The following is a 12,054-nucleotide window of genomic DNA, read 5'->3' as shown; positions in this document are numbered from 1 at the left end:
CCTGTCAGTTGCATAACCAGATTCGCTGGTTCGAGTAATTGGACTCGGGAGTCAAGGGAAGCCAACTGGGTAACCTTGGCAACAGATTTTTTAATGGAATTTAACAGCAGCAGTTTGAGCATTTTGTTCAAAAGCACACGGACAGAGCAGGGTTCCTTTTAAACAAGACTCAAAGGGCCTGTTAAAAGGGAAGACCAAGCTGACATGATAGCTGGAACAGAAGCAATTAAAACAGCTTAATCGATTCCCAGGAAACCACCAAACTTCATGGCTATCTGTGAGAGTGTGTGGATGCGCCTATGTATGTGTGTGTTTGTATGTGCATTCACATATGATGTACTGCAATCACTTTTTCTAGTACTTCTTATTTCTATAATTGGGTTATATTATGTATATTATAGCTGTATTTATTAATATAGCTGTATTTATAGTCAGGTTTACTGTTTCCTACTATTTTAAGTGCCTTTATTATGCTGCTCTCTTGTGTGATTTTGCTGCTGTAAAACTGACTTTCCCCGTGGGATAAATAAAGTGATCTATCTATCTATCTATCTATTAAACTGTAAACGAGACTGCAGTTGTTGAGACCAACTCATTAATAATGTAAAACTAAAGGCCAAACGTTTGGAATCACTGTTTTCAATAATATAAAACCAATTTGGTTGCAGATAAATGGATGAAATGTGAGTAATATTCTAGTCCTATGCACCTACAGAAAGCTGTGAATAAATATTAGGGAATGGTAGACGTGTCCAGAATGCTGAACTGAGATATACAATGTTCATTAAAACGAAACTGGTTAGTACATTTAGCACTTGAGCACTACATGACCTTAAGAAATCCTCTGGAAAATATTCAAAGAGTCTGAAAAGCTTCTGTGCATAGACTTCTTATCCTAAGGTGAAATACTTGACTAGCAATATATTAGATAATAATATTTCATAATTACAGCATATAATTACAAACATAAACTATATATCTAAAAAAGGCTAGTTTAAAACTCAAGTTGTTTTCCAAAAGTGCTTATTGAAAACGCCTGCTGCATTCTGTGTGGGAAGGTGTTCTGAAGCACAAAGAACACCAATGGCAGACTCACTGTTTTTATACAGTTCGTTCTAAGTTAGTACATTTAGCACTTGAGCACTACATGACCTTAAGAAATCCTCTGGGACATATTCAAAGAGTCTGAAAAGCTCCTGTGCATAGACTTCTTATAAAGTAAGTAAAAGAACGAGAAAGTAAAGCTGCCAAGCCAGGCCAATGTGTTCCTTTCTGGATGTTTGTGTGCAGGCCAGCGCAGTCTGTACAAGCTGTAGTCTGCCTATGCTTTATTAAGATATCTCAGCTGAGTGAATAATGCATTGCTGTAGACCAGGACAGATAAAACAAAGGCGGCAGCGTGCGTTCTAGCATTCTGCAGTGAAAGGAACGGTCCAACTTAGGAGATATTGCTAAGGCAATTGCTAAAGCCACTTTCTCAACATTATCAATATAAGTCTTAGTTTGTTTTCATTTCAGACATGTGTTAATCTTTCAATATATGTTAGTAATCAGTATCCAGTCAAATGTGCTGGTGAACTCTGTTATACTGATACTAGTATGATTCCAGTATGATTTTCATTTCCGGTGGAATCGTGGAGAAAGGTTCCTCAGCACACGCCACCTTGTTACACACATCAGTGCATTCTTGAAAAAAATGTGGAGGTGATTAATAATTTAGTCTTGCTCCGTCCTTATTGTGCTGTATGGCAGACCCTGTGAGAGCCTGTATTAGAATGAGACTGAGATTATTCTGAGACGTTATGAATTTACATGTGTTATGAACTTATAAATGCCTGGAAAATCATCACTATGTTGCCTGCAGTTTACAATATTAACAAATTACATTTTAGATGATGAATGAGCTTTGGTAGGTCCTTATGTTTTGGGGTGGTCTCTACAGAGGAAAACACCTAAGTATGATCTATGTATTTCTAAGACAGTTTGCTTTTATACAACTAAAGAATCAAGTTACAACCATGATTGTGGGAAGAGCAGGAGTATTCAAATTGAGTTTGGTTATTGAAACCAGATTCTGTAGTTTCCATTGTGATGAGTTTCACAATGCTAAATCCGCACAGCAACAGACATTGCTGTTACATTACTCAAAGACATCTCTATCACCTTACTTACAAGCATCACCATCAAACTACTCAGACATCACATTACTCAAAAACACTGCTGTTTACATTACTCAGCAATGTCAGACATACTCAAAGATGTCACCATCACAATGCTCAAGGATATCTCCAACACAATACCCAAAGATACAGTCATGTGACAAGGTTACGTCACCCTATAAAAACCTTTGTCTTTTTTAATATATTTAAATAGCAGACATTTGATATTCACTTGAACAATACTGGGAGATTGAAGCAATATAGCTACATAGAACCGATAATTTTAGCACACATCAGGTGAGAACAAGGAGACAATGACTCATCTTCAGACTAAATGATGAGAAGGAACAGGAGGTGAAGAGACAGAGCGTAAGGAATGCAGCAGGCACAGACAGACCATTTACCTATTGTTTGCACTCCTTGTTACCTGCCCATGGCATTCACCTTCTAAAGTCAGACATTAAAAAGCCAAGCCTTTAATAATGTAGACTAGCAGCCCCAACAATATTTTCACTCTCACAACCTCGTTTCTGTCTGACAGCTTATTAAATTACACTGTTTTTAATAGCCTATAATATATATCAAGGGTATTATATATATATATATATATATATATATATATATATATATATATATATATATATATATATGCTGTGTTCTATATGAACCTACAACGCTTGTGCTAAGCATACAGTATATCATAACAGTTTATCTTTTGTACAGAGAAAAGGATACAAAGCAAAAGAAAACTAACTTAACTGAACATTTGTTTATTTGTATAAAATGTCATATAATCAAAAAATTACTTTCTTTTTTTCCATGATTCCATGGATTTTCCAAAATGCCAGGGTTGTAATTGTAATGTATAAATAAGCCATGTAAACTCATAAAAAATAAAGGCTACTCTAAATGCATAAAATTACATTGGATGCATGCTTTTGGTTCTGTAAGGAACCTATATGTGGGACGTTCACGAATTGAATGTTTCAGTTTTACAATTATTTACTATGTTTTACTATAACAATCAAGCAAGATATATTTGGAATATTTGGACATTTTAGCTGTAAACTGGAGATGTTTTGTTAAATTTTACAGATTACAGGACGTCTGTGCTGTCTATGCTGAATCACACTACATACTATAAAAAAAACACGTCTGTACACCTTAATTAAGACTTTTTTTGCTGGTTGAAAGAAGTGTTGACTTCTATAGTTAACAACGTTAATGTTAGCCTCGTAACTCCAGTGCCAAGTTAACCCCTTAACACTCTATATTGTGTATATTTGTATATTTTTAGTCAAACCAAGTCCTTAAAGAACCATGTTTGTAAAGGAGATGTGTGACTGACTGTACCGTTAAGGAGAAAGAACCTCCAACATAATGTAAAGGTTCTATACCAAATTAAAGGTCATAAGAACTGCTGTAGGTTTGTGAGTTAAGGTGCAGGCTTGGCAGCACACAGCTCTGTGCCAAAACTCAAACTGTGTAATTGCTTCGATATGGCTGGGCAGCAGTATAGTCAGCCATTTAGGCTGTCATCCACTTCATCATGGCAGAGCTGGAATCACGACCAAAAAAAAAGCTTGCCCAGGGTGAGTCATCAGAAAAGCTAACGTACCTCACAAGAAAGCTGAAGAGAGAAAGAGATGTGGACAAACCTGACCGGCCAGCATCTCGTAGAGCAGGACGCCATAAGCCCACCAGTCCACTGATTTTCCATATGGCTGATAGGCGATGATCTGCAGAGACAGCAAAGGAGCACTTACTGAGTCATTCCAATAAGACCACCACAATTAATTTGTACGTATTTTTAATTAAATCTTTTATAAAGCTTTCTTGTTATTTTTTCCAGGTATTTTGGTCTCTTTAAAAGTTATGCATGGTTTCTTATTGCTTAGATATTGCAACTTGTATTGTTTGGCTTTAAAATGATTACTTAATGAATACAAATATATATTATTAATTTAATAGTAATTTATTAAATAGTGAAAAGCAGTTGTCAGGGTACAGAACTGTCAGTCACAGAACTGAATGTGGAATAATCTGAATCAGAATCAGAAACACTTTATTGATTTCAGAATGGAAATTGTATTTGTTACAGTTGCAACCGTTTGTGTAAGAAGAAACACTAAAAAATGAAATTAAATGAAACTCTGATAAGCATAGTATTTAGTGCTTGCCCAAGCAGGGAATCAAACCTGCCACATCAAGGGCAATCTGAGGGCCCTGACAACCGGTTTAAGAACCACTGCTTTAAAGAATGATACAATATTTGAACAATCTGGTCAATAAGGCTACTGTACTGTGCAGGCTGTGTGATGTGCGAGTCATCCAATATGCTCAAACTGGATCTGTGCCAACTCCTTTCACTCTCTTCCTGCTCGTCCTGTGTGCTGCTGCAGCGTGGCTTTAATTACAGTGGTGGAGACGGCCCGGGTGCTATTTTCATCACTGGCTAACAAAAGGCTTTTTTTTTTTTTACCACTACCAGTCCATCCATACACTTATGACTAAAGGCCCACGAACGTATACGCACACGCGTAAATAATAATGGGCATTAAGTTGAGTGTAATATCATGTTGCATGCTAATTGCTCCTATTAGCAACAGTCAAAGGTGACGCAACAGCACCTCCGTGCACACTTGAACAGAGACGTTCTGTTTCATTTTACTCAATAAGCAAAGGATATATTTCTATATTTATAAATCAGGCATGAATATCAATATTGGATTGGTATAACTGTCATTCTATTTGTGTCACCTTTGCTGATTATAGTCCAGTAGTAGAGTGGTGTATTGGCAAGAATCTGACGATACAATCAAGGTACAGGGGTTACGATTCAGTTTATTGCAATCAATATTTTATCATATTTAATCATATATTAGGAAATTTTACTATTTATGTAATCAGAACAGTAGGCTCTTGAGACCGAGTAGAACACTGCTATCTAGTGGTCAGGGTTTAAGAGAATGGAAACTGTATTGCAAAACATAATAATGTGATACTCAATATAGCATTTTGTTCTTACACCCCTATCCAGTAGAGTAATTGCTATCACACTTGCTATCACCTGTCATAAAAATTACGTTATAGGTGTATTGTAAAATATATGGACATGACCTTGATCATATTTGCTGACCTCAAAATTACCCATTGTGTTTACTAGTGTGTATTTTAGCCAGTTGCTCTGTTCTGTTTTCTCGTCTGCTTTCTGTTGGCGGTGAGGTCGACATCTATCATGAAGGAAGGTACATACGGTGCCTCCATACACAACGTAGCTAAACAACCAGCATTGTACAAATGTTTTTTAACATATCTGACACAAATCCAGCCAAAGCTACTGTAAGAGGTGTAAAATGAATAAGCAGAGTAAAGACGTTTAACACCACTAACCGGATACACACAGAGACACAGAGATGTGTCAGAAAAGAGCTCAAAAAGTTCAGCTATTGTTTATCACTATTATTCCTGGAACAATATATTGTCCAAAAAAGTAGTCAAGTCCCTAGTCAGTAGAAGTGAATCCTGAGTCAAGTCTCAAGTCAAGTCCCATGTTGCAGAAGCGAATCAAGACGGGCAGGTGCCAGGTCACATCCCTAATCCTAAACTTCATATCCTATTCAGAACTGGGGGACTTCATCCCCCCAAAGTTTCCCACAACTGGCTGCAGAATTTCACTTGTTGCAGGTACAGCACAATGTAAGCTATACAAAAGGGTCAGGTGTGAATCAATATTATGTATCACTTGGAAATAAATCATATATTGATTCCATATTAAGTCTTAAAGCCCAAGTTCAATTACAAGTCCAAGTCACTGATGATAAAGACAAAGTCGAGCCACAATTAATCAAATTCATGACTGTAGTCAGACTTGAGTCTATACCTTAGTAGTTTTCGCATGACAGCAGTGTAGTGCTTGATACCAGCCTGTTCTCAGTCAGAACAGCACCGCTCTGTAATTGCAATGTCCTTCATATTACACCAATCTGGGCTAGCATTATTTTACCCCTGGACCAGCTGTCAGCAGGTCACCATGCCATGATGTTGTCATGCTAACAGGCAGAAAATAGTGCACCCTGAAGTCCTTCACTGTCCTCAACTAACACACAGTGCAAAATACCTCCACACATCACATTAACACCACCCATCAAGCCCAAACTCCAAAGACAATGACAAGTGTTGAAATTAGTTGCCTCACAAAACACAATATGTGTAATGCATTTGGACAGGGGATCTCAGTCCTGGTCCTGAAGTACAGCTGTCCTGCATGTTGTATTGTTTTTCTTTGCTCTAACAAACTCATTTCACATCAGGAAGGGCTTGTTCATCAGTTTATTAGTCGGATAGGGTTTGTTGTGAGGTTGAGATCCACTGCACTACAACATTTCTAATGCAATATTTCTAGACAAAAAGTGCAGCACCTAGAAGTCAAAGCCATTAATCTGCTTTAATGGACAGACAATTATTGAAAACCGCAACTAAGCCCTTTATGTCTTCAGTCAGCATTAGCCTACGGACTGACGTGTGCAGGCACCAGTAAAGTCTTGTCTCGTTGGACCTCCATGATTTCCAAAATGTTATTTGACAGGTGTCAAAATAGCTCAAACTCAATTAACTCTTAGAGGCCGGGGTTATCCCCAGCAAAAGCAATAGCAAGGTGTCATTTGAAATGTACCATTTATTTTTGGCTGCTTACTGAGACAAAGTATTATTGGTGGTATTACTGGGGAGCTGGGGACTGCACGAAAGTCATTTATTTATAAGCATTTAGTTTTTTGCCTAAAGTACCAGCTAAGCCTGCTATTTAGCAGCTATATATATGGTTCATATATGCTGTATAAGCTATATATATGGTATATATATGGTTCAGACTGACCCACACAGCACTATTCCAGACAATCAGCAATGAAGGGTGGTCATGCTCATGAATGGCACAGGGGAAAAGAGGAAAGGAGGGGCGAAAGCATCTGTAAACGTGGTAAGGGTGTTTGGATGGTTGACCCTAGACTCAAATGGTGCCCTAAACTCTGTGGTCCTTCTCCAAGTCCATGCTCAGGTGATGTCAGCAACATACGCACCTATAGTATGGGTTCTTAGGTAGCCAGATTTGTTCTAGTGTGACAGACTAATGTATGTTTGTTGGAGTATATTGTTATAGATAGGTATTTTAGAACACACTGATTAATTGTCCAAGAATTGCTTTTAACTCACACTTTAAAGGCAGTTAATATAAAACTAGAAATGCTTTTATCTCTGCCATGAAGGCAAGAAAAGGGACGGGGATGTTCCTGTTTCTGCTGGACAGGGGGTAACACTGACTTATATTTGCCGTTTCAGAAATAGGTCGGTATTGTATTGTCTCAATCATACATGTTTGTGATGGACAATCACAATCGGCTTGCTTTACAGCAGCAATTGTAGCAACAGTTTGTTAACCCACAAATCATGCATGAATTTAGGGGGTGGAGCTTCTGAAGGAGCACTGAAGGGAGAGATGCAGCACTTTTAACAGTGTGTATTTATTACTCTGGTCCTATTGATTTAATGAAATGTAATAACAGATAATATTTGGCTATATGTATATATGTATGTATATATGTATATATATTTATATACAGATGGGGAGGAGCTCTCCCCTTTTTGAAAGGACTGGATTAACAGCAAAGGCAGCTGTGGGCGTTGTCAACCCCCCACATTTCACTCTGCCCAATTACGTTAGCAGCCCAGCCATGGCAAGCAGTCACACTGACCTTGTTCATACACACACCCACCGTCCCCTGGGACTGTGTGTTTATGTGAGCGTATGTGCATGTGTGTGAGACACTGCCAGCGTCTTTCCCTGGAAATTCTACAGGCTTTTAGATTAGCTTCCAAACACAGTGTGCTTTAAATATTTAACGCATTAGAATCAAGTGACACTTTCCATGCAACTCCCATCCTTTATACAGGTATATGTACCTGGCTGAATTCTGCTGCATAATTTACTGAAATACTGTTTAGTCCAACAGGAGATTTTTTTGTATTTAGCTACATTAGCATGACTGATGTTTATTAAAAAGCTCAACCAATTGCATTCAGCTGGACTATTTTTGGGCCACCTAATTTGGCCAAGCCTATTAATATGCATCAGTCATGCTAATATGGCTAAGGCAGAGTAGAAAGGGACCAGTTATCATTTGTATAATGCCAATCAGGTCTTGCTAGGAGTACCTCGCTGGTTCCCAGAATCCTCTGGGAGACACTAGAAGTGATTATATGACTTCAACAGGCCATCCACGCTCTCAGTCTTCTAACTTCTAATCAGTAACACCTGTGTTACCTCTGAGTAGCATAGTACTTAAGCCCGGGCTTTAGAATAGACATTTGCGAAGTATTGTGAGTGATATTCCCTGTATGTTTTTCCTGTTTTGCCTTCCAGAACTGATCATAGCCTGTTTAATGACTTTGGATTACGACCTTTTTATTAAAGCCTCTCTTTCTTTTCAACACTGCAAGCCTCTGACCTTGTGTGGCAGGTTACACTAGGTTCCATTTGTTGTTAGCAAGTCTAGCTAGCAAGATGTCTATGTTAAAAAACTGCATAAAAAAGTGTGCTGTGTGTGATACACTACTGAGCTTGCACATGCAACAAATTTAACCATGTATGAAAGGGTGCGCTGAATCTTTCCTCTAATGAATGCATGTGGTGACAGTAATGAGGGCTGGCAGGGTGGCCTGGTGCTCCAAGCGTCTCTCTGAGCTGTATAAAGAGTAAGGAGGTGGTGACAGGTCGCAGAGGAGTCATCCTACAGCACTGTATTAAATCAGCTCGCACACCAAATGGAGTAACTAAAGTTTGGGAGGAGGACCATGCCTTGATCTCCTCCTCCATCTTTAAATCTAACGGCCAACAGATTTCCATTTCTATCTTCCACCACCCCATCGTCACCTTGTTGCTAGACCCTAGCCTATCAAAGAGCGTTCTTGCCTTCCCGTTTTAAGCAGATGTACCAAGAATTCCAGCCAAAATTCTCTTCCTTCCTACACTCTTACACAGGGTTATATATAGTACTGAAAAGGATTCATTGACTTGCTACTATTTTTAATGCTATATAGAAACCGTTCTTAAAATGGTCTTTAAGGAAGAAGCATCTTTGTGTATAAAGAACACCACAATAACATTTCAAATTATGTGCCTGATTTTGGAAGCCTACATGTATCAAAGTGACCAAAAAATCTACCAAAATACTGCAAAGAAAAGAGCTGATGGAAACACAGGCTTATTCACATAATTCTTTTTTGTGTGATTGCACAATAACCAACTGCTTCAGAACAGATAAAGATAAAAACACACACAAGTAACCAAGTCTAGTCAACAGACAGAAGCGTTCAGGTTAACCAATGAAAACCAATGACAAAAAAGGGGAATTCAATCAGTGGTTGCCATTTGGACGGTAGCATGTACAGGTCAGCAATTCAGGATATCAGTTCAGTACAATGTCTAGGACCTTCTATTATAAAGTCTGTGCAGGGATCCCAACCTGACACTGATGTATATGAACACCCCTATATATTTTCCGCTCAGCAAGGTCTCTAACCTGTAGTGCGAATCAATAACGGTGAAGGGATTTCAGTAAATCCCAAAGAGTCTGTTCAGTCGAGGGATATCCGGAGCTCAGTAAGATGGTTGTGTGGATGCCTCTCAAGCTTTGAGAGAAGATTAGGTTTAGATAAAAGAAAAGCAAGTTTCAGAGTGCAAGCAGAACTCCACAGCTCAACATATTCACACACCCAGTACTCGGACATCATAAGCACGTCTCTGAAGCTTCCACTGCAACCCTCGATTTCAAGCAAACACCTTGAACTGAGGTCATGGCTGCCATGACTCAGACTAAGAAATCTGAGTTTCATCTCTTTCTCTCTCTCTTTAATTCTTTCCCTCACTTATCCCACCTACAATATGTCCTTCTTCACTCCGGAGGCTCATTTTGTGACAAAGCTGAAAATGGGCCTGATTTTCCTGCTTCCCACACACTGATCCTGCTGTCACTAAAAGCCCTCCCCACACACACACACACACACATACACACAGTGTGTGCGTCAGCTTGCAGTTCTGGCCAGAGAATGATGCAAATGCAGGATTGCTGGCAGGAAACGGGCCACAGTGGTACCTGTACTGCCACATTAAAGGGATATTTCATGCGGCTAATGGCAAGTAAAGTTGGACCATCTGTAATCTGTCATCTGTAATTTGAATTAAAGAGTATTTACTTGTTATATGTGTATGTGTTTCTATATTAATTTGAAATTCTGAAGCTTTATTAAGTCCCAACATCATTGTCTAAACTACAAAAGGAGGCATTTAGTTTAATCATGCATGGCACTGATACCTCAAGTCTGTGACAAACCTCAGTCACAACCTGAAGACAAGCCAAAGAACTTTTCAGAAGTGTTTCTGGCAGGTTTAGGCAAGTCATTGTGTAGGATAGCCTATGGCATACATACAGTCATAAACAGACATTCTGTGATAAAAATTATACTTCTCCACCTCCCCATGTAAAACCAATCCCATCTGAACAGGGCTTTAGACAATTTAGCCATTTGCCAGACATATGTTTTGTAGTCTCACAGTATCAGAAGCTATTCTGCTTAGATTGTCTTCTGTTTGGAACATATTTATATGATGCATGGTGAATTATGAAACTAAAAAAAATTAGGCACAAAGGCATAACTGATCATTCACTGGATCAGCAAAGAACAAGCGACAGTAAGCCACACAGAGTGTTGTGGTTTTTGTGGCCCTTTGCACACCATATCCTTGGAGACTTAACTAAATACTACCCAAAATGAAACTAAAAAGGCCCAGGAGACTACACAATAAACAAAAGCAAAAGGATGAGGAAAGACACAAGGAGGAGGAAAAGCTTGGGCAGAAGAAGCCCCAGCTTATGTAGTTGGCCTGCTGGATAGCAAACTCCATCTGCTGAACCAGGCTGTGTAACGAGTGGAGTTTTTTAGTTACTTACAACAGCTTCCTTGCTGGTGGAGAGCCTGCCAGTATTAAAACATATTTCATACAGTATTCAGGGCTCCTTTGGCTAAACATTGTATTTAAACACTGTTGTATAAAATCAATATAACACTATAACAAGGTTGTTTGTTATTGTGATGATCTGCACTGTTTCAGTTCAGTCGCCCTACCACCAGCATGCCGTAAGCTGCAATAACAAACATTTTTAAAGTGATGGTCAATTGTGAAAGACAAATATTTTTAATGGCTGTTTTCAGACTGAGTACCATGGATTCATTTGAAAAAAAGTATATTCAAAGCCTGTGAAATGCTGTTCAGGTTAGCCCTACAGTTTTCATTAGTTGCTAGCAGGACTAATGCTTGTGGGTGAAGAATTCCTTTAATAGAACAGCAACAGGAGTTTGCCAGTGGTACTATAGAAGAGGTGTTGCTGCATTGCTCTGGAGGACATAAGCTGCTCTAGATGAAATACAAAATGTCACCAAGCTAATTTGTAGGTCAGTCGCACAGTGACTTGCAACCCATGGAGGACAAGTGCACAAGTGAACACATTAGAAAAACATGCACATTGAAGTACACATCGTTAGGCTTCCACACTTCCTCAGATGTAAAAAAAAAAAGTTAAAAAGTAACATTTTTTACTTTTTTAATTAAAAAGTAAATAAAATAAAAAAATAAACTATGCTACTGTGCATACTAGTCCATATATGAACAAGTGTGTGTGAATGTGCCAGAGATATATGGCATGGGTGTGGGCATGTGATGTGAAGTCTGAGGTCTTTAGCTATGTAGCAGACAGGCGGGTGCACCCTCACTTCTTCTCGGGGTCATGTTTCTTTCTGTGCTGCAAGGCTAAGAGCTCTCCACCTCTCACTCACACAGAAC

At 38.8% G+C, this 12,054-nt stretch overlaps 1 protein-coding gene across 3 annotated transcripts in view; it reads right to left on the bottom strand.

Annotated features, from left to right (window-relative positions):
- prkcab (protein kinase C, alpha, b) overlaps positions 1–12,054 on the bottom strand; it is a 195,610-nt gene that overhangs the window by 11,904 nt on the left and 171,652 nt on the right. For all 3 annotated transcript variants that reach the window (XM_072694130.1, XM_072694131.1, XM_072694132.1), the window contains one exon: positions 3,818–3,898. In XM_072694130.1, the coding sequence (XP_072550231.1) occupies positions 3,818–3,898 (81 nt within the window). The remainder of the gene's footprint in view (positions 1–3,817; positions 3,899–12,054) is intronic.

Source organism: Salminus brasiliensis, chromosome 12, assembly GCF_030463535.1.
Source record: "Salminus brasiliensis chromosome 12, fSalBra1.hap2, whole genome shotgun sequence".
Taxonomy (NCBI): domain Eukaryota; kingdom Metazoa; phylum Chordata; class Actinopteri; order Characiformes; family Bryconidae; genus Salminus; species Salminus brasiliensis.
The sequence above is the reverse complement of the archived record's forward strand: the minus strand, read 5'-3'. Positions and strand labels throughout refer to the sequence as shown.